This window comes from Megascapheus bottae, chromosome 5, assembly GCF_031878675.1.
Source record: "Megascapheus bottae isolate mThoBot1 chromosome 5, mThoBot2.hap1, whole genome shotgun sequence".
NCBI lineage: Eukaryota > Metazoa > Chordata > Mammalia > Rodentia > Geomyidae > Megascapheus > Megascapheus bottae.
The window spans coordinates 42,586,012-42,609,013 of NC_143513.1; the positions used below are offsets into that span (position 1 = coordinate 42,586,012).

At 38.9% G+C, this 23,002-nt stretch overlaps 1 protein-coding gene and 1 non-coding gene across 22 annotated transcripts in view; both read right to left on the minus strand.

Annotated features, from left to right (window-relative positions):
• The window catches only part of Nrcam (neuronal cell adhesion molecule), a 266,290-nt gene that overhangs the window by 18,784 nt on the left and 224,504 nt on the right, over positions 1-23,002 (minus strand). For 8 of the 21 annotated variants that reach the window (XM_090333010.1, XM_090333018.1, XM_090333016.1 and 5 more), the window contains 10 exons: positions 21,118-21,219; positions 18,914-19,111; positions 18,766-18,836; positions 16,499-16,724; positions 15,823-15,938; positions 13,246-13,450; positions 10,457-10,579; positions 9,427-9,603; positions 7,743-7,778; positions 1,843-1,962 (listed from right to left, as the gene is read on the minus strand). In XM_090333010.1, the coding sequence (XP_090189136.1) occupies positions 1,843-1,962; positions 7,743-7,778; positions 9,427-9,603; positions 10,457-10,579; positions 13,246-13,450; positions 15,823-15,938; positions 16,499-16,724; positions 18,766-18,836; positions 18,914-19,111; positions 21,118-21,219 (1,374 nt within the window). The remainder of the gene's footprint in view (positions 1-1,842; positions 1,963-7,742; positions 7,779-9,426; positions 9,604-10,456; positions 10,580-13,245; positions 13,451-15,822; positions 15,939-16,498; positions 16,725-18,765; positions 18,837-18,913; positions 19,112-21,117; positions 21,220-23,002) is intronic. The other 13 variants (XM_090333021.1, XM_090333028.1, XM_090333025.1 and 10 more) reach the window with 4 other exon arrangements.
• Positions 13,591-13,723, minus strand: LOC150063298 (small nucleolar RNA SNORA51). Its single transcript, XR_016535760.1, has one exon. It is a non-coding gene; the product is annotated as a small nucleolar RNA SNORA51 (small nucleolar RNA).

Below are 23,002 nucleotides of genomic sequence, written 5' to 3' on the forward strand. Positions count from 1 at the left end.
TGGTTGTAAAAAAATAAATAAATGAAAATGGAAGGCCATATAAAAATATTTCTAAAACACTAGATCTCTAGGTTTTACATTAATCACATACATTCCTACTGTGTGAGTTTTTTTTTTTTTTTTTTTTTTGCCAGTCCTGGGCTTGAGCTCAGGGCCTGAGCACTGTCCTTGGACTTTCTCAAGGCTAGAGCTCTACCACTTGAGCCTTAGCACCACTTCCGGCTTTTTTCTATGTATGTGGTACCAAGGAATCGAACCCAGGTCTTCATGCATGCTAGGCAAGCACTTTAACCAGTAGGCCAAACTCCCGGCCCCGAGTTTTTTTTTTTTTTTTAATACAATGGAAGGTTTCTTTGCCTCAGTAAATCATTGAGTTTCTCTAAAGATGTTGATAAAACAAGAACTGTTACACATTAAGCAGCTTAAGTGAACTACTGGGAGAATTGTTCTTTCAGATTCACAAGCAAATCTTTTGGTAAGCTTTAATGACTTTAAATTTATTTCAATTTATAGATTCAAAAATTTCTAAGTATTGCTCCATTGAAAGGAACAGTTATTTCTAAAAATACTTATTTTCATGATAAAAGCCTAAGCAGCAAACTGGGCCATGTTTAGCATTTTGTCAAACATCTGCTCACACATTCATTGCCCATGAGTTTGTCTCTCAAAGAATAATGCACTTAGGAAAGGCACTGTGTTTTCATAAATGCTGGGAATTAGATATCAAAACAAAGCAGAGATTCCCCCAAAGCCATAATTTCATACATCTTTGTTTGTTTCCTTCTTTCTTTCTTTTTCTTTCTCTCTTTCTTTTTCTTTTTCTTTTTCTTCTCTCTCTCTCTCTCTCTCTCTCTCTCTCTCTCTCTCTCTCTCTCTCTCTCTCTCTCTCTCTCTCTCTCTCTCTTTTTCTTTCTTTCTGTGAGTCATGGGGCTTGGACTCTGGATCTGGGTGCTGTCCCTGAGCTCTTTAGCTCAAGGCTACTGCCCTACCCTTGAGCCACAGCACCATTTCCTGTTTTCTAGTGGTTAATTGAAGACAAGAGTCTCACTGTCTTTAGTACCTGGGCTGGCTTTGAACCTTGATCCTCAGATCTCAGCCTCTTGAGTAGCTAGGATTACAGGCATGAGCCACTGCACCCGGCATAGTTTTTCTTTTTAAAATTCTATTGACTTGGTTTGGATAAAAAGAATACTTTTGAGTCAGGTTGATTTCTGCTACTAAAAAAGTCCAATTTGAGAAGAAACAAATCTTTTCTTCTTTTTCTTTTCTTTCTTTTTTTTTTTTAATGGGGGGGGGTGGATTATGGGGCTTGAATTCTGGGCCTGGGCACTGTCCCTGAGTGCTTTAGCTTAAGGTTACCACTCTACCCTAGAGCCAAGCCCCACTTCCCATTTTCTAGAGGTAAACTGGAGATAAGAGTCTCAGGTCCTTTTGTGCCTCGGCTGGCTTTGAACCTTGATCCTCAGATCTCAGCCTCCTGAGTAGCTAGGATTACAGCGTGAGCGACCATGCCCGGCTCTCTTTCTTTTTTTTTTCTACTTACAGATTATTCACTATCATTCTTATTTATATGTTATGAGTATAGAACCAAGTTTAAGTATGTTGATATGAAAATTAAATGTAATAGAGCATAGGCCCTTGGTTATTGGTAATGTGTAAAGTGACACCAGTTTTATATCAAATATGTAGGCTGATGATTTACTATTTTTTTTGCAGGTAACTCTGATTAATCACTTGGATCAAGTTGTTTTTAAAGGCAATCCACAGTCAATCCTTAAAAATATTAACGCATTGAAATGCATCCCCCAAATGAAAAGCAGGATAATGAAATTGGTTCTTACTGCCTGCTACACCATATTCAACATAAAATTTCACACGTTCTGGTCCCTCATATTCCCAACTGATATTGGCATACGTCTCAGCAGCCGTGGCAGTTAGATTGCTGATCCTGGGATTTACTGCTTGAACGAAATATGCAACAGAAAAACAAACAAACAACAACAAACACACAGTCATAATTCAGCGCCATACACACAAATTGAATGCCAGCTTAAAAACAATGAAATAGTGCAGATAAAAATGGTTAGAATGCATGGCTCAAACTCTGGGTTGACTCATTTCACTTTGGTATTGGAAAGGTTTTGTACTTAAATGACAGTGTTTGGAAATCAGCAATGATGGCACATACATAATATTAAAAGTATGAGTTGTAAACTTGGTCATGGGCAAGGTAAACTTTTGTCCCTTAGACACAATTCCAGCAATCATCCCCATCTTCAGGGATAGTTGAACAATCCCAAGAACAGAAAGCATAACACAGTATCAGCGATTGCCTGGAAAAAAAAACAAGACTATGCGACTGCTTTATAATTTTATTTGTCATCTCAGTGAAGGTCTCTGAAGAATTTGTTTTGTGGGTGAGAAAGAATGCTTCTTAGAGTTATAGTTTATGACCTGCTTTGAGTCACAGACTTTAAGAAATCTGAGTATCTGAGAAACTCCGGAATTAGAGCATGTTGGGTGTTAGGCATGCTGGAAAAGGTGCAAAATAAATCACCAACATAGTCTGTCAGAAATAACTACAGAATAAGGAAACAAGAGAGTAAGCCTTGAGGTTATTGTTTTTCATGTGCCATGTGAACTTATCTTTATTTCTTTTTCTTTTTTTTCTCTGTTTTTCCCTTATGGTTTATCTTCTGTTGCTGCTGCATCTGACTTTGGTACCTGTTATATTGTATATACATTCATTTGTTTATTTGAATCAGGGAAAGGAAGGGGAAATAAAGAAGATGAAAAAAAGGACAAAGGATGGCGTAGTGTAACAGTGATATTCTCAAGACAAGATGTTGGAAATGACCTTTACAACTTGGGGGAAGGGAGTGGGGAAAATAAAGATGGACAGGGGTAACAATATTCAAGTACTACTTACGAATGTAACTGTAACCCTTCTATATATCACCCTAATATTAAAATTTAAATAAAAAAAATAAAAAAAAGCTTGGTACCAGTGGCTCATGCCTGCAAATCCTGGTTACTCAGGAAGCTGAGATCTGAAGATCATGGTTCAAAGCCAGCCCGAGCACTAAAGTCCATGAGACTTTTATCTCCAATTAACCACTGGAAAACTGGAAGTGGTGCTGTGGCTCAAGTGGTACAGCGATAGCCTTGAGCTGAAGAGCTCAGGAACAGCACCCAGGCCTAGAGTTCAAGCCCCAAGACTGACACAAAAAGGAAAGAAAAAGAAAAGGTAAAAGGAACAGGCACTACTTCACTTGACTCATTCCAGAGAACAAGACAATCTTCTCTATTATGTATATGTCACAGAGAATTTTCTGGAAAATAATGCAATTTACATAGCATCTTAAAAATCCAAGCTCTATGTAACTTGAGGGTAGAAATGGAAGAGGGAAAATGGGGAAGAATGAAGGCAGTGGTAAAACTAAACAAGAGGCACTGTATTCATAGTCTGACTTAGGAAATTGTAACCTGTACAACTACATAATAATAATCAATAATCAGAAGAAGAAGAGGAAGAAGATGAAAAAGAAAAAGGAGGAGGAGAAAGAAGAGGAGGAAAAGGAAGAGAACAAGAAAATAAGAGATGGTTGGGAATTTGGTCTAGTGATAGAGAGCTTGCCTAGCATGCACGAAGACCCAGGTTTGATTCCTTGGCACCACATACATAGAAAAAGCAGGAAGTGGTGCTGTGGCTCAAGTGGTAGAGCTCTAGACTTCAGGTAGCCCATGGACAGTGCTCAGGTCCTGAGTCCAAGCCCCAGGACTGGCAAATACTACTTCTACTACTACTACTACTACTACTACTACTACTACTACTACTACTACTAAGAGAATAAGAGAAAAACTCCAAGATGTAAAGAGTATATGACACTACATGCTTGCTAATGTGTAAAGACAACACCTAACAACTTTAAAATATTTTTAGGGGCTGGGAGTTTGGCCTAGTGGTAGAGTGCTTGCCTAGCATGCATGAAGACCCGGGTTCGATTCCTCGGTACCATGTACATAGAAAAAAGCCGGGAATGGTGCTGAGGTTCCAGTGGTAGAACTCTAACCTTGAGAAAGTCCAAGGACAGTGCTCAGGCCCTGAGCTCAAGCCCAGGACTGGCAAAAAATAGTATTTTTAGAATATCCTAAGGCTGATAATTCAATTAAATCTACTTCATTAATTTAAACTTAAAGTGACAACTTTACAGATACATTAATTTATATGGCATAAAAATAAGATTAATTTATTATTCCAGAGACAACACATGACCATAGTAAGTCAGAAAGCATCAATGAGTTTATTCACACTTTAGAGTTAAATCCTAAAATTTGCAAAATACATTTGATGCTAAATGTCTTTGCTGAAACAACAAAGTAGTATTTCTTAGGATGAAAGAAAAAAAAAAGAGATGTGTGCTAAAGAAGTTAAGCCATGGGACCTGAGGTTTGGCCTAGCGGTAGAGTGCTTGCCTAGCATGCATGAAGACCCAAATTTGATTCCTTGGTACCACACACATAGGAAAAAAAAAGCCAGAAGTGGTGCTGAGGCTCAAGTGGTAGAGCTCTAGCCTTGAGAAAGTCCAAGGACAGTGCTCAAGCCCAGGACTGGCAAACAAACAAACAAACAAACAAACAATGAAGTTAAGCCATGCCCTTGTTATCTGAATTAGAAATCACATTCTGTGATTCTGGGAAACAGAGCAAAAATTGATTTCTGAATTACAAGAAAGAATTAATTTTAGTTTTAAGGGATTTCTTAAAGAAATAATAAAAAATCCAAAGTGAACAGCAAGCAGTTGTTTCATGAATGTGTGTAGATCATGGGTAAAAAACCCCATGCAATCAAAGAAACTTTCCCGGAATTATAGCACTGAGGAATTTGGTCTTGACAAGCTACGGAAATTGAGGCAGAACAATAGTGGAACTTCTAACACAAGAACAGCCGATTGTGTGTGTTTGTGTGTGTGTGTGTGTGTGTGTGTGTGTGTGTGTGTGTTTGTGTATGTGACAGTTTTATATAGATACTCTTTTCTGCTTTGCTCCTAGAGTTTTTATTCTTTAAACTGTTTTTGTGTTTGTGGATTTTTTTCTAGTTTCTTTGAAATGAAATTAGTATTTTTTTTTTGCCAGTCCTGGGGCTTGAACTCAGGGCCTGAGCACAATCCTTGGGCTTTTCTCAAGGCTAGAGCTCTACCACTTTAGCCACAGCACCACTTCTGGCTTTTTTCAGTGTATGTGGTACTGAGAAATTGAACTCAGGTGTTTGTGCATGCTAGGCAAGCACTCTACCACTAGGCCAAACTCCCAGCTGAAATTAGTATTTTAAAGAGGTATCACTTCCCTTAAGTTCTGCAGCATTATTCACAATAGCTGAGATATGGACACTAAGTGTTCACTGACATGTAATGGACAATGATGAATGGCATATATTCAATGTGAATGGCATATATTCAATGGGATATTATTTAGAAAAAGAAGAAAATTCTGCCATTTGTAACAATACGGATAAACCTGGAGGATGTTATGGTAAGTGAAATAATAGATACAGGAAAGTATCTCATTATTTACAATCTACAAATATCAAACTAAGGAGAGTAGAAAGATGACTACTAGAGACTAGGATGAGGGGAACATGGGAAGATGATGAAAGTATTTAAGATCAATACTGTAGTAAAGGAATGCCTGAGGTAAATTTGAATTTAGATTATTCTTGCTTATTTATTTTTAGAGTACTAGTGATTGAACTCAGGACCTATGGTTGAGCCATACACCCAGTTTGCTTTCAGTTTGTTTTTCTGAAAGGTGTCACGCTAAATTTGCCCTGGCTGGCCTCAAATTTACATCACCCAATCTATACGTCTTGAACAGCTGGAACCAGAGATGTGCAACCACTACTACACCCAGCTTGCTTTTGAGATAGGGGCTTACTATCATTATATATTTGTTTGTTTATGGCCTGGGTAGCTTCAAATTCTAGTCCCCATTTCTATTTCCCAAGTACTTAGGATTACAGACATATATCACCATACCTAACCTTACATTTAATTGTATTCGTAAAGGCATCCCTGTAAAATAGTACTATATTTTAAGGTTATGCTATTTGACTAGTTTTGCAATACAGAATTCTAGCTGTCCTTCCCCTCAAACTCAATAGGCTTCAATGCGTGGTTTAATGTTACTTTCTTTGTGAAGCCTTTTCTGGCCTTGTTTGGCAAAATAAACAATTCACTTCTATTTTGTTCAAATTACATTTTACTCACACTACTACTTTAGCATCTCTTCTCTGCCATGCTTTAAGCATACTAAAGGCAAAGGCAGAATCTGTTTTACTTTCTTGACATATACTATCAAGAAAAATCATACTGAAAGTGCACACTTCGCTGTGTGTTGGTGGATCTGGGTCTATAATCGGAAGCAAATCAGGAAGTGACGTTTGAAGCCAGCCTGGGCAGAAAAGTCTGTGAGATTCATATCCAATTTACCACCCCAAAAATTGGAAGTGGAATTGTGGCTCAAGTCTTGAGTGAAAAAGCTAAGGGAGAGGATGAAGCCTGGAGTTCAAGCCCTAGCATCAACACACACACACATACACACACACACACACACACACACACACACACACACACACACACACACACACACACTAGAATTCTATATCTTCTAATAGGACAAGCCAATAGAAAACTGCGCCTTGCAGCTCTGAAGCACAGTTTCTTTACGATCACTAGGTTTGTTCACAGGGACATATCTTCCCCAAAGGAAAGCAAAATTTTAATGGAGTATTTCAATATAGCAGTGCATTATTATGAAACAACCAATACTTTAATGCTCAACAAGAGAACAAGAAACATACATATAAAGCAAAGTAAGTTTACATGCTCTTCTAGTACTGTAAGAAAAAATCTTACAATTTTGTTCTTTCTTTAAAACCACAAACATAGTATAATTCTGCGTGGCTAAGACTCAACTGCACTCTACAAGCTGACTGGTTGAGCAACAGTTAGGGGGTCACAGACTCAGGGATCTTTGATATCACCATAGGTGCAAGACATATTACAACTTACCAAGCACCATTCTCTCAGCAAGCATTTCTGACACCAAATGCTGCCAGAAATACAGGAGAATTTATACAATCCATGGAGGATTGTTGTCTGAGACTTGGGGGAGACTGGAACAGTTTGGTGATGACAGGGTAGCATCACTGAGGGAAATAGGAAGGCCAAGTGGAAATAGGCAATTCCAGTGGAGAGATTTAGTTCCACACCAGAGTAGTACATTGCCTAAGGAAAATTTCAACTGGACAGTGTTGTTCAAGATAGTGGAGTGCACACTGTGTATAGTACCATGGAAAGCTCAGTTGATCAAATGTCTCCAGGGCTGTTTTCATCATGTGAGTGATACTTTAGAATTCTTGATATGTGCCATGGCCAGGTAGAGGCTATCGGTGACAAATCCACAGTTTTGGTCCTGTCTGATCCAGCCAAAATTATATTCTTAAAAGCTAACATTAAGATTTGCATTAGGGTTAAGATTTCAGGAAAAAAAACAATTGGGAGAAATCCATATGTGGCTTTTTACTTGACTAGAAATTCATTTTAAAGCCACAGTCTGCCAAAATGTCCTTTTGGCTATTCCGGGCATATTTTATTTTCTCTGCTACCCATGCTGCACTTCTCCACATTTCACATTGCAAATTTTTACACATATATAAAGTCATGCAGATGAGTTATTTTACCTTTGCCTGCACCTACATCAGGTGGAAGAATACCAGCTTTAATGAAGGAAACAGAAATAGAACACTATATAGTTAGAATGTAACACACCCATGAGCATGTATAATGATACAAAATAGCACTTATTAATATGCTAACACATGCAAAAAGAATGAAGTGTATTATGTCAGATACAGGGGACAAATACATGTTTGTGTCCCCAAACTTACCCAGTATTCAAAATTATATAATACTGAAATTGTCTTACTTCTACTTGGCTAGTTTTTAAGGAAGATTAGGATTTCATACCAACATATGGATAGAAATGTCAGTTTCTTACACTATGAAAGACAAGCATATGAGTAATCCCTAAGCAATTTCAAAATTTAGAGACATGCAAAAGCAGAAAATCTTTTACAATAGTTTTGAGCACTTTTTTTTTTGCCAGTCCAGGGGACTGAACTCAGGGCCTGCGCACTGTCCTTGGGCTTTCCTCAAGGTTAGTGCTCTATCACTTGAGCTACAGCACTAGTTCTAACCAAGGAATCCCACCCAGCTCTTCATGCATGCTAGGCAAGCACTTTACCACTAGGCCAAACTCCTGACCCCAAGATGAGTGGTTCTTTTTTTTTTTCCGGTCCTGGGCCTTGAACTCAGGGCCTGGGCACTGTCCTTGGGCTTTCTCAAGGCTAGAACTCCACCACTTGAGCCACAGCACCACTTCTGGCTTTTTTCTATGTATGTGGTACTGAGGAATCGAACCCAGCTCTTCGTGCATGGTAGGCAAGCACTCTACCACTAGGCCAAACTCCCGGCTAGTTTTGAATACTTCCATTGAATCTTAAAATTTTCAGAATGAATTAAAAGTATAAAAGGAAGAGTGAATACCATTTCTAATACTATAATGATACTATTTTCTTTTCTCTCTAGCAAACAAGATATCAAAATAAAAGCCTGTTGCTCAAGCACAAAATAAATGCACAATAAATGCATTGTTTAATATCTTTTGATTTTTTTAAAACAGAGAACTTAAATCAATGTACAGAGTGCCCAATTATTTCCATTGGCTAGGAGGCACAACTAGAAAGACAACTATATCTATATCTATCTTTGTGTGTATATGTGCATACATATGTATATATTATGTGTCTTAATTATGTATGTGCATGTGTGTATAAAGTTATGCATGGGAGAAAACATTGGCTTATACTTTGCATTTAAATATAGGTGTGGTGGCTCATGCCTGTAATCCTAGCTACTCAGGAGGCTGAGATCTGAGGATCAAGGTTCAAAGCCAGGCCAGGCACTAAAGTCCATGGGACTCTTATCTCCAATTAACCACTAGAAAATTGGAAGTAACAATGTGGCTCAAGGTAGACTTGAGTTGAAGAGCTCAGAGACAGCACCCAGGCCCAGAGTTCAAGCTCCACGACTGACAAAAAAAGAGAGAAAGAAGTATTATAATTTTCACTAACTTCAATATTTTTAGTTTGAAAGTTAAATGTGGACTCGAAAAATAAATACCAGATAGTTATTCCTAAATAAATAATTTTGTCATATATCAGAATGAGAAATTACAAGTATTTGTATTATTTCAGTGAGAAGGATATTCCATGACAAGAAGGAAAGAAGTGAATTTATAAAAGATAAATACTTTTTATTCCACTGTGCTTATAACCCTATGGATTGCATACATACCCATCTTACCTGCATCCATAGTTGTTATTGCTTCCTCTGTGATATGGCTGCCTGCTCCTGCTGATGTATGTGCATAGAAGTAAAACTTGTATCGAGTGCTGAAATTTAAGTTTTTCAAAATCCAGCGTGTCTTGTTGGCCGGAATTTTTAGATCTAACACAGGGCCTAATTCATGAGTGCTATTAACTGTCAAAGGAAATAACAAACAAACACACTCCAATTAGCTACCATAGGACTATTATCAATAATTGCTTCATGATTAAGTAATAATTTTTGAATCACATATCATGTTAAACAATATCATCTGATGATATACCATTATAATATTATATAATATAATACAGCATGAAGGGGAATAAGTTCTCCGTTGACTTATAAACTAGTGGAATCTTGTGGCTGAGTCACAATAGCATTTTGAATTGTGTTTTTCCGCAGATGGACTCATTTACAATCAATAACTCCAAGTCCTTCTTCTAGCATCTTGTGTCAAACGAACATCTTACCATTTTCTATTATACCCACTTAACTTAATGCTAGCCCCCCACCTTCAAACATCTCTATTACTCTACAGAGCAATTCATTCTCAATAGCATATGCATAGATTTTTTTTTTACACAAGATAAAGCTTGAGGTCCCTTCTGGAATAATACCAAAACAACTCTCTCCCCTTTTCTCATTCTCTTTCTCCTCTCTCACTCTCCCTCTCTCTTTGTCTCTCTTCCTTTCCTTCCTTTCTTCCTTCCCTTCTTTCTCCCCACTCCTACTCTTTTTTCCTCCAAATATAAATAGCAACTTTGCATTTTTTTATTGTCAGGGTAGAACTTCCCATTTTTAAATTGTATTTAATTGTCGGGGTAATGTATAGAAGGGTTATAGTTACATTCGTTAGGTAGTGAATGCATTACTTCTCATCATTCATGTTTTTGTTCTCCTTTCCTTCCTCCCACCCCCTCCCAATCATCTTGTTGTAACTTTCCATTTTAAAGTAACAACTAGTCTTTAAACTATAGGTCTCCCTCCCCTTCTCCCAATTACTTACTTGGCTGGTATTTTAGGGTGTACTCAGTCAAAATGCCATTTGGGTGGCTTGGTGGGTCCCATTCCAAAGTGAGAGAGTCCAGGGAAGGGTTAGTAATCTTCAAAGATGATGGAGCGCTGGGAACTTGAGTGATAACACAAAATCACAAAAGAGGTTTGTTTTAAACATTTCAGAATTATTGAAATGACATATTTTTTCCATGTGTACATAATATATCAAGGTTTGGGGCTTTAATGATGTGTGATTCTGTTGAAAATGCATGATTATAATGCAAACCTCTAACATGAACTTATCTTCTTCCCTTTTTTCTTCTTAACTTTTCCATTTAAGTTCATTTAAACCATCCTGTCAAAGCATATAACAACTTCTTTTATTGGGACCAAAATAAAATATTTTAAAGCAGACTTACTGGACTTTTAGTAAAAGTAAAACATGAACTCATTCAAACAGATCTTGAGCATGAGCAATGTGTTCTGGGCCATTGAGGATTGCTTTCCCCAACAAACCAGGTGTCACCCAACACTCACAACTTCCTGCCTCCTGGGCTTTGGCCTGTGCCAGGATGCCCATGCAGAGTCACGTTTATCCTTAGGGCTGAGAACTGCCCAGGGTCTAGTCATAAAGGACAAAAGCCCAAATTTTGGCACATCCCTGTCCCCAGACACACAGTGAGGTGTTAGGTTTGGTATGGAACTGGCTGGCACACTACCGGTGAGAAGAGGCTGGTCTTCCAGAGGAGGACGGCTGGGGCAGATAGCCTGCACTGATCCAAGTCTCTTCTACTGGATTTCTTAGAAACCCCTTCATGTCACATTGTTCCTCATTTGCTGTACCCAGAAAGCAAGGAAACAACCTGGACTTCTCCCTCTGCCTTATTTCCACAGTCTCCCAGAACACTGACGTCTGGTGAGTTCACCACCTTAATCAATCTCCTCCTTGCCTCATCTTCTGCTTTACCTCTCTTTGGCTCTGGCTTACAACACTGCCCCCAGGAGTTATTAGCTTCCAAGCTTCCTCTAACTAGTAAGTGCACCAGACACCTGGGTGATTATAGACTCTTTTAAGAAACTAATGACCATGTCGAATGCCATGTAATCGTAGCTATTCAGGAGGATGAAATCTGAGGATTAGGGTTCAAAGCTAACCTGGGAAGGAAAGATAGTAAGACTTTTATCTAAAATTACCCACCAAAAGCCAGGAGTGGAGGTTTGGCTCAAGTAGTAGAGTGCTAGCTAGCTTTGAACCTAAAAGATCTGGGACAACACCAAGACCCTTGAGTTCAAGACCTAGGACCAACACACACACACACACACACACACACACACACACACACACACACACACACAATTGATGACCACTAAAAACACTCCTTAGGACACATATAGGTTACATTCCATTTCTGGTTGTGTGTGTGTGTGTGTGTGTGTGTGTGTGTGTGTGTGTGTGTGTGTGTGATGGAGTTCCACTATCACCAAGGGTCTGTACATATCAAGAGCAGCTGGCCTACTGGTTAATAACCTTAGCATCCAAGATCCATCTTTTCCTCACCACTTCACACCACATAAACTTCATTTTCCTAGAGAAGCAGTGCCATTTCCTACCTTTTTGTCTTTAGACTTTGTTCTTTTTTAGTTCATTAAGCCTCTGATTAAGTTGTCTACACCCCCAGCCCCTGAGTTGTCCAGAGGACCACTGTGAGGCCTCATTGGTGAAAGTGGAAGCAGTCCGGCCCTCCAAGGGGAAAATAAGATTAAGGACAAGTCAGAGCCTGTAGTAGGATGGGAACTGAAACTCTGGGGCTGCTGGACAGTTGTCAACATCATGAGCCCCCAGTCAGGAATTAGGACAGGACAATCTGTGAACTGAACTTTTACAGAAAAGACCTGGAGAATCTACACGAGTTATTTGCCCATCAACATGGTTACCTTGGTTCAAAATTCAAATTAGGTAGAGCCTACTTCGGTACCATTTCAAACCTCTATCCTTATCCCTTTTCATTGTTCTTGTTGTTTTGTGGTGGTGGAGATGAGATCGTGTCTGTGTGGGCCTAGACTTCACCCCCTGTCCTCTATACTACTGCATTTGCCTATCTCTTTCTCCTCTAAGGTTCCCATGTGTTTGTCCAAACTCCTCCTCACTCGCCACTGCTTCCATGTATATTTGATTCATTTCTACCCTCCTTCAATGGCCCATACTTGCAAAGATGTTTTCCCCTTTTTCTTCACAACCTATTTGTCCAAGTCACAAACTTTTTCACCTGTTTCAGCTTACTGAGTGTTGAGGTTATAGATATGCACCATTATGACTGGCACAAAGACTTCCACCTCGTAGGTCAGCTAAACTTTATAATGATTTGTGAAAATGCATTTAAAAGGAAATGATAGAAATGATCCTAAGTCACAGAAATATTTGCCCAGTGAGGAAAATATTTCTGTGACTCAGGGTCATTTCTATAGTTAAATCTCCCATTTAGTTCTAACATTCCTCCAAGGTATCTATTGAGCCTAGAGAAGTTACAAAATGTGTTTCAGGCTGGAAAGCAAACAACCCAAATAAGCACCAGATTTTTCAAGGTTTCAGATAATATAAGTATAGGGAAATTTCTGGGGTACCATTTTGAATTCTGAAGCTTTCCATGTGCCCTCAAGCCACCTAGAAGTGATGTTTTGCTAGGTTTGTGTGTGCTGTACTCAACTAGGGGGAAAAAATCACATTTGTCTCCCACAATATTCTTTTCCTGGAAGCCCTCTCAAACCAGGCCGAATCTCAGAGGCAAGTCCCTTCTGTACCTCCTTCTGGAGTGTGGAAGACTCTGTCCGGGCTGGCTGGGCCTTCCCCTTTTCCGTTGACCACGCGGACGTTGAGTGCGTAGTGGCTGAAGGGCTCCAGTCCAGGCAGCATGCCGTGAGTCTTGCTGCCCTGGAACGTAAGGATCTTTTTCTCAATGTGACGCTTGTCTCTACTGGATGAACTCTGAGCTTTCCAATAGTAAATCTGAAATGGCAAGATGAGATGAATGTCAGGGATGCACAAGGGAGAAAACAAGACTCCCCGCGCTCACAAAACTAAAGCTACTGTTTTTTTTTCCAGAACATTCTCCTGTTACAATTTATTTTTTCATTTTTTTTCCCAACCCGTGTCTCTGCATTCACAGTATAGACCAGGCCCAGGGCATGGGCTAAGGTATATGTGGGATAGGTTTACTCGGCCTCCTCTTTCTATATAGTCAGTATAAGAACACAGCCTGTGGTAGGCACCAGAGAATCTCCTGTTACAATTCATAGCAAAACCAGTAGCCAGGTACTAGTGGCTCACACCTGTAATCCTAGCTAGTCAGGAGGCTGAGGTCTGAAGATAACAGTTGAAAGCCAGGCCAGAGCAGGAAAGACTGGGAGATTCATAATCAGCAACTAACCTCCAAAAAGCTGAAGTGGAATTGTGGTTCAAGTGGCAGAATATTAGCCTTGAGCAAAGAAGTTTAGGGATAGTATTCAGGCCCTGTATTCAAGCTGCAGGATTCTCTCTCTCTCTCTCTCTCTCTCTCTCTCTCTCTCTCTCTCTCTCTCTCTCTCTCTCTCTCTTTCATACACACACACACACACACACACACACAGAATTAAAAAAGGAAAAAGAAAACTGATGATGGATTGTGAGGCAAGGGGAATAGGAACCACAGAAAATGAAGAAACCAAGTAAAGAATGACTATATAACAAGGCTGAGCTGAACAGTTTTCCTGGAGGATAATAAGTGAAATAAGCAAACAAGCATGAGACCCACATGATTCTCTTTAGAGGATTCAAAAAGGAATTATGATAAAAGTGATTTTAGTGTTTTACTTGCATTAAATATTCTTAAAAATAACCAATGCTTATATACTTTTCCAGACTTATTCACATATAACATACAACTTAATCCTAAAAAGCACAGTAAGGCTTTTATTATTACTATTTTTTAGTTGTTTCTCTTTTTTTTTTGTGCCTGTCTTGGAGCTTGGGCTTAAACTCAGGGACTGGGTGCTGTCCCTGAGCCTCTTTGGGTTCTAAGAGCTAGGATTATTATTATTAACAGAAGAACCTTTCTTATAACTTGCTGACTGATTTTTTTTCCCAAAGTGGGCTTTTCCACTAAGCCAAGCTACAGAATTTTGTATTAAGCTGAGTACCAATGGCTCTCAGTTGTAATCCTAGTTATTCAGAAAGTTGAATCAGCGGATCAGGCTTCAAAGCTACCTCAGGCAGGAAAGCTCATAAGACTCTTCTCTAATTAACCACCAAAATGCCAAAAGTAGAGCTCTGAGTTGTACAGCACTAGCTTGAACAAAACAGTTCAGGGACAGTGCCTAGGATGTGCGTTCAAGCCCCAGGACTGGCATAGACACACAAAAAGTTGTATTAAATTTTATGCATGGGTTTTGGAGAGATAAACTGTGGACTGACATTGGTAAAAATATGTTGGTCAAGTGTTTCTTAGGAAAGTAAAGATATTTCTCAAGAGAAGTCAACATGTATGCAGATGGCTAGTATTAGGGCAAACAAAAAACAAACAAAACATGTTGCAGTATAAAAACTATCCTCTAGGTGGTGGCAGTGATTGGTCAAAGCAGGTGTGTGTGTGTGTGTGTGTGTGTGTGTGTGTGTGTGTGTGTGTGTGTGTGTGTGGCTACCTACCTATCAAAATTCTCTATGAAACAGTCTTTCTGTATTCTCCAAGAACAAAGATAATTAGTTTTATGAGAATAACTCAGGTAAGAATACAGGTCTTAGATAATCTGAATTATTTAAACTCAAGTTATTTACTAGTATATTTAGCATGTTCAACAGATGCAATCTGTACCCCTACAAAATTAGGTGGTTTGTTATATTCAATTTTTAAAATTTATTTTCCATTGTTTCATTTTATTTGTTTTTTTTCCACTTGTGGAAAAAAATTGAAAACAGGGACTGAGAGTGTGATCTAGTGGTAGAGTGACTAACATACACGAAGCTCTAGATTCAGTTCCTCAGTACCACATACATAGAAAAAGCTGGAAGTGGTGCTATGGCTCAAGTGATAGAATGCTAGCCTTGAGAAAGCTCAATGACAGTGCCCAGGCTAAAAAAGAAAACAACAACACACACAAAAAAAAGTTTTTCCCTCATTTTGGATGATTGAAAATCCACATTAACTTTATCTGCCTTGATTTTTGTTGTTGTTGTTGTTGATATATATATATATATATATATGTATATCCTTTTGTGATCCTGCCTAAAAAATGAATTCACAATTTATAAGCAAATGAATGAGATAACTGACCTTACACAGCTTGTGTGGCCTTTGCCAATTCCTTGTTATGAAGGGAAGAACACAAATGCCTCCCTGCACTTACCCGATAGCCTTGTAGGTGTCCTCGGATGCTTTTCAGAGGTACTGGGTCCCAGTGTACCTCCGCCAAGGTACTGTTCACCACATTGACATCCACATTCCCGGGAGCCACCATTGGGACTAGGGAAAGGTCAGCAAGAGAGTAGGTGTGTTAATGTTCTTTCTGAATTTAATGTAAAATGTCACTGTCTCTAACGATTTTGACATATCATATGTCTTTGCCTTGATTACAGAAGCCTACATGGATTGTCAATACTAGATTTTTAAATGATTTTTTATTGTTTGGGTAATGATGAAGGGGTTACAGTTACATTCGCCGGGTGTCCATGCTAGATTTTTTTGTTGCTGTTATTTGGTCATGAGACATAATGGAAACAACTTGTTTTGAAGTAACCTCTTTCCCTAATATTAGGAAAGCATTCCTCCTCTCATTCTGATGTACTAGAGATTAAATGCAGGACCTTGCATATGCTAGGCAGGCACTCCAACATTGGGCCATAACTCTTAGAACCTCCGTGTCTTACATAGGGGACTACTGAAATTCAGAGAAGTGGAGCAAAATGACGGTACTTCTGTCCTTTGCCAGACTGAATCACCTCTGGAAACAGCCCCTGTTGGTACTCATGGTGATGGATCTATTGGGATGGGAAAGTGGAAAGGCAACAGGGTAGCATGCTTACGGTCTTCTCCGGAATGGCCCATGACTTCATCTGGCTCTGGAGCAAAGCCCACATCATTCAGGGCCTGCACTTTGATCAGGTATGGGACGAAGGTGGGTGTGCCTGAGACAATATATTTGGATACGTTGGCCACAAGCACAGATGTCCATTCATCATCACCATCTTTCTGACGCCAGCTTACTTTGTACTGAAGGCCTGGCCCATTTGACTCGAAACCATTCAAGGGCTGCAAGAGAAGCCAAGCAGAGAGACATAGAATCATTTACAGGAACATTAAACCCAGCTCCCAGGCCTCAAGAAAAGTCAGTGTTGAGATGCTAAAATGCAAGCTATTCGCCATTTTCTCCAGGGAACTCTTATTTATTTTTCCAGTGGTGAGAAGATTCAATGAATGTTTGGGAATCAACATTTTCAAGATTGCAACTTACTACTGGGAAATAGAAAGTGCCATAAAAACCTTTCAAAGTCTGGCTCCACAGGGAAGCCTGGGTGAGTCTTCAACCATTTCTGTTGTCCAGATTTTTAAATATATTCCTATTTGTATGTCATTATCCATTTCACATGGAAATTGAAATTTACAGCCTCTTTCCTTTTGATTAAAAAGTCAATTTAAGTGGTGTGGCTCACGCCTGTAATCCTAGCTACTCAGGAAGCTGAGATCTGAGGATCGTGGTTCAAAGCCAGTCCAGGCACTGAAGTCTGTGAGACACTCATCTCCAATTAACCACTAGAAAACTAGAAGTGGTGCTGTGGCTCAAGGGGTAGGGTGGTAGCCTTGAGCTGAAGAGTTCAGGGACAGGGCCCAGGCCCAAAGTTCAAGCCCCACAACCAACAAAAAAGAAGTTAATTTATCCTGGTATTCTATCATATATGTTTGTATGTATGTATGCATGTATGTGTGCATGTATGTATGTATGTATGTATAGCACATACATATTGGTGTACCTACAAGTATGCATGTATGGATCTATAATAGGTTTAAACATTGTCCAAGTCTACAATTTACAGATAAGGTGTTGTACTACCATCACCATTATCATTACCATTAGCATCCTCACCACCATCATCATTATCATCATCATCATTGCCGTCATCCACTGATTACTGGGACTCGACCAGCTCTCTTCAAGTCCTCTGGGTGAGAACACAACCTTGCGTGCTTTGAGTACCCCCAGGAGTTAGGCATTATTGTAGATGTGTTTAGATGTAATGATTCTTTTAAGTTTATAAAGCTGGTACTTTTTTTTTATTTACTCCCATCATTTAGATGCCCAGTAGATGTTCAGCAACTGGCTTAGAATCACACCCACTCACTTTCCCTCCAGAGACAAAGCTTTCCTACTACCACATAACTCTGCTTTATACTGATATATATATATATATATATATATATATTCCCCCTGGAAATGGATGAAAGGGGATTTGTTTTGGTGCATATCAATTAATCCAACCTTTTCTTTTTATTAAAAAAATAAACCCTGAGAAATTGAAGGTTTTCTTTTTTTTTTACTTTCTTAAAAATATTTTATTGTAATTAATAAATGGGTTACATGATATTTGCCAGATAGAAAGTGCATTAATTCACATACATTGATACCCTTTCACATGTCTTGGTACCCATTACCCTCCCCCCCACCTTCCCACCCGTCTTGGTTTTCCTCCCTTCCCTATCAAATTTCAAATAACCAAATACAAATAAATTCAATATATCAGATAATAAAGTGAGATACTGTAACAATATGAGATACCCAAGGGACAGCAAAGGAGATGAGAGATAACATAGTACATAAAGGACAAAAATCATTCGTTATATAGCTTTTGTTTCAATATCCTGGAGGTCCTTTCAATTAGCTTCATACTATATGGCCTTATGTATCAAGATTTTGCTCTGTTGCAGATCTCTGCTAGTAGAGCCCAAGGTTTCTACTGATTATGATGAATGAGGGAAACCATTGAGCCTAAGTTCCTTTGAGTCTGGCTTACTTCACTTAATATGATTTTTTCTAAGTCTTTCCATTTCCTAACAAATGGGGCGATGTCGTTTTTTCTGACAGCAGCATAGAATTCCATTGTGTACAAATACCACAACTTGTTGATCCACTCATCAACTGAGGGACACCTATGTTGGTTCCGTATCTTTGCTATGGTGAATAATGCTGCAATGAACATTGTTGTGCTAGTGGATTTAGTATGCCCTTGTTTCTGGATGGTTGGGTAAATGCCAAGTAGTGGAATTGCTGGGTCATAGGGAAGGTTTTCTAGCTTACCTTCCATGTAATCACCAAATTATCCGGCTCTGACCCAAGTCCTTCCACTGCTGTGGGGTTTTTATCTGGTTCTGGAAGTAGACACATATGTGTAAACTTTTGTCCTTCGCAGAGACTTGAAATTTATCTGATTTGTTTCACACCTCACCTGCGGCTTTGGTGAAATACTGTGCTGATGCCTTACTGGGCAAGCTGGGGCCATAGTTGTTCACTGCTGTCACTCGGAAGGCATAGTTCACATAAGGAGATAGGTTCAGCTGGGCTGTGGTCTGTGTTCCAGAAACTTCAGCTTGGCGGTGCCACAGTCCTGCCTCATGCATTGTATCTTCGTATTCAATGATGAATTCTGATCACAACACACCGTAAACCCAAGAAAGCAAATTCAGTCAGCTCAGGTGTATGCAGCTAGTTTACTATGGAAAAAAAACCCTATTATAATTGTTCATCAGAGCTCAATCTCATTATCTTCAATCCTTCAGCACACACAATAATATTTGGTATTTTTTGTCAAGGTTGAAAAGTTTTATAGCTTAATTCAAACTATTTTAGGATTGATCAATCTATCCCAAGGAGAAATATAAATATATGACAAGATGGCCAATATTTTATAATAGGGAAGAGCTAAAATAAATACATTAGGATGGCATTGTTCATGAAACTGATTGATAGTGATAAACAGTTTAAACACTTTTGTTGATTGGGAAGGAAGCATTCTCTGGCTTTATAGGAAATACAAACTGGTGCAGCTTCTATATAGGACACTAGAAGAAAACAGAACACTAAAATACACAGACTTTAAGAAATTGCACTAGTGGGGCCGTGAGTTTGGCCTAGTGGTAGAGTGCTTGGCTAGAATGCACAAAGACCCGGGTTCAATTCCTTGGTACCACATACATAGAAAAAGCCAGAAGTGGTGCTGAGGCTCAAGTGGTAGAGCTCTAGCCTTGAGAAAAATCCAAGGACAGTGCTCAGGCCCTGAGCTTAAGCCCAGGACTGGCAAATAAAAGAAATTGCACTAGTAATTCATTTTGAGGAAATGTGTTCATATATATGGTTCAAAGATACAAAAAAAGAACCAATATTGCTGCATAGCTTGCAAATGAAGCAACCTAATTGCAAAGAAGTTAATTCTCTGCCATAGGACACTGATTCATCCTCACAGTGGAATACTCTGCATCTCTTACAAGTAAGTGGGACTGAAATGGAATGATGCCCAAGCAGGATATAGAATAGTCTATACTGGATGCTACATTTGTGTGGTGTACATTTGTATACCATATGTACTTGAATGTACAGCTATTTCCTCTCAGAGGATACACAGCCATAACACTGATGTGACCAGAGGATGTAATTCACAGGGTCTGGAGGAAGGTAAAAGTCCCAGGTCATACCTTCTGTATTTACTAAAAGTTTGTAGTCTGTATGTATTGAACCCTTGTACAAATAGCTATTTAGGTATTTAGTACCTACTATGTACCATATGTCTATGATGCAAACCATAAATACAAAATTAAACTAGACATACTCTGTAGTGCAATGGTCTGAGCAAGGTTCCTGAAATTCTCCCTTCTGCCTCCATTTCTGTGCTGGCCACGTCTAGTCTTATGTGTGGATGACCTTCATGATTCCATGCAGTCGCGACCTCTTCCCTGACCCACATCCTTAGATAGCTGATTGCCTCTGTAAGTATGCTGAATGTCACCCAAACTGGTTCTACTCTCTTCTACTGGTAGGGAACCTGAGGTCTAAGCCTCGCTCTATTAAGCATCTCTCTAAGATTACTGCTAAGGTAAACTTAACTCTCCAGTATTTGTATGGCCTAATTCCCTTACGTCATTCAGGTGAGGAGCTGGCATTCTTGAAGAGCCACTTTGTAGCAGGGGACAGTGAAAAGAAAGAGACCTAGGTTAGAAGTAAAGGACCTGATATTCAGTTTTTTTTTTCTGGTCATCCATGGGCTTGAATATTGCTTTACTCCTAATGTGTGGGCTGCCTTTCAGAGCTTGTTCCTTCTATTCTCTCCTCCCAGATATAATGGATAGATAGGGTGAATGAGAATGACTAACTTCATATGAGTCTTCCTACTGTGGCAGAAATTTAAGGCTATCCTTAAAGACCTAAAATACAAATGACAATGTATCTGCTTAACAAACACGTTCAGCATTTACTTAGTGTGCTATACCAGAAGCTATAACCAAAACTAATTCTATCTCTTAAGGCAGATAGAAATTAATATGTTTAGTCCTGTCAAGAATGAAGCAGAGAATGCCAACTCTGCTCAGTATTATGAAAAACATTGTTTTGAACCTGGCTAATATGTTTATGGGTGGTAAAGTGACTAACATCACATACTTGTAATAGGGCTATTGTTGTCATCGCCTGGAGTCCAGGACAGCTGAACACTTTTGTCAAGTTGATTCGTTAATTCTAAATCAATTGGAGGTTTGGGGACATCTGTAGACCAAACACATAGATTGTGGTTAATTGTAGGCTTGGATGAGGTCCTGCTTTCTTTGTGACATTATTCACAGATGAAATAAATATCTTAGAGGCACAACACACTTAATGATCAGTGAGCATGCACTAGAAATGAAATGGAAGGAAGGATCTGAGGCTGCAGAACACATGTGCGCACCCATGTCTGGCCACCCAGGAGTTCTGCTTGTGCTTTTCAAATGAAAGAAAATGTCACCAGCCAAGCTAGTGAGCAGACATACATGGTTTGCCACAGTGTATGTTATGAACAAACACAGAAATAACCAAAACTTAAATATGAATGCATGTAAAGCAGAATAGCAAATGCTGAGACACAAATAAAGGCAAATCAAACATATAATTTAAATATTCTTTCTGAAATATGTTGATGATAGACTCGGAGGTTTCTGAAAAAAGTTTTTTTTTCCCCTGTGGTAGTACTAGGGTTGGAACTCAAGGCCTTACAGGTTAGACAGGTGTTCTACCACTAAGTCACATCCTTGGACCTTTTCGCTTTTTTCTTTAGTTTTTGAATAGGATCTCATGTTTATGTCTGTGCCAGTTTTGGCAGTGACTCTTCTTTTTTTGCTTCCCTCACAATTGGGATGACAGGAATGCATCATCACATGCTCTGGGTCCTGTTGGTTGAGATGGTGTCTTGAAAACATTTTTCCCTAGCTGGCCTTAAACTATGATCTTCCTGATCTCCAGCTCCAGGGTAGTTAGGTGTGAAACAGTGCAGTTGGTGGTGTTTGTGCTTTTAAATATGGACTGTCTTTAAGTGGGTTTACTCTCAGACCTATTGGGTCAAAGGTAATTTTTAAACACCACATGAAATAGTGATTCTGATACTTAGAGATCACAGTTATTTCTTCTGACATTGCTTCTAGAAATATTTTTCTGGTACTTGAGGGACAAGAGGCTATATAAACATATGAGCTCTTCCTTTTCCCGTGAGTAACAAAGCAGTAAATGCCTCTAAAGAGCAGGTGTTACACAGAATAATAGTGATATAGTTAATTCTAGTTAAGCTTATATCACAAAATTAACTTTTGTGTTTATGTACTAAGTACCTAAACAAAGAAATTTCTAGAAATAATTTCTTATTTATTTTCTAGACTCAGTGATATGACATGGATGTGATTCTTCTTTTTATTCCTTTTGCTAGTGATTTATCCCCTTTAAAAAATACACAATGAATCTGTGAAATGTTGTTTTAAATATCCTTTTCTTTCTTTTTGGCCTGGCGCATGCCTATAATTCAAGCACTTTGGAAGTAAATATGGGAATCTTGAATTTGAGTCCAATTTGGGCTACATAGTGAGACAATGTCTCAAAAAGCAAACAACAGAAATGGTATGTGGCTTAAGTGGTAGAGGGCCAATCTTGAGTGGAAAAAGCCTAGTGACAGTTTAAGTCCCTGAGTTCAAGCCCAAGTAACTGCACAAAATTAAAAAAAAAAGATTGCCTCTCCCCTATAGAAATTTCTTGAAAAATATAATATTCCAACATCATTTATTTTTCCAAACAAATTTTAATAGATCAAAGTAAATCCTTTGTGCAATGATAAAAAATAATTTTTGGAAGAATATAGGCTATACTAAGCCACTGTTCTACTTCACAGGGAAATTAGGTCAAAGACAGACTTTCATCAAATGGAATGAGAACCATTTAGAAACCACTGGAAATAAACTCAGTGAGAATTTCTATAGGTGTAATGAAGCAATGAAATACTGGAGTAAATGAGGGACAGGACATGAGG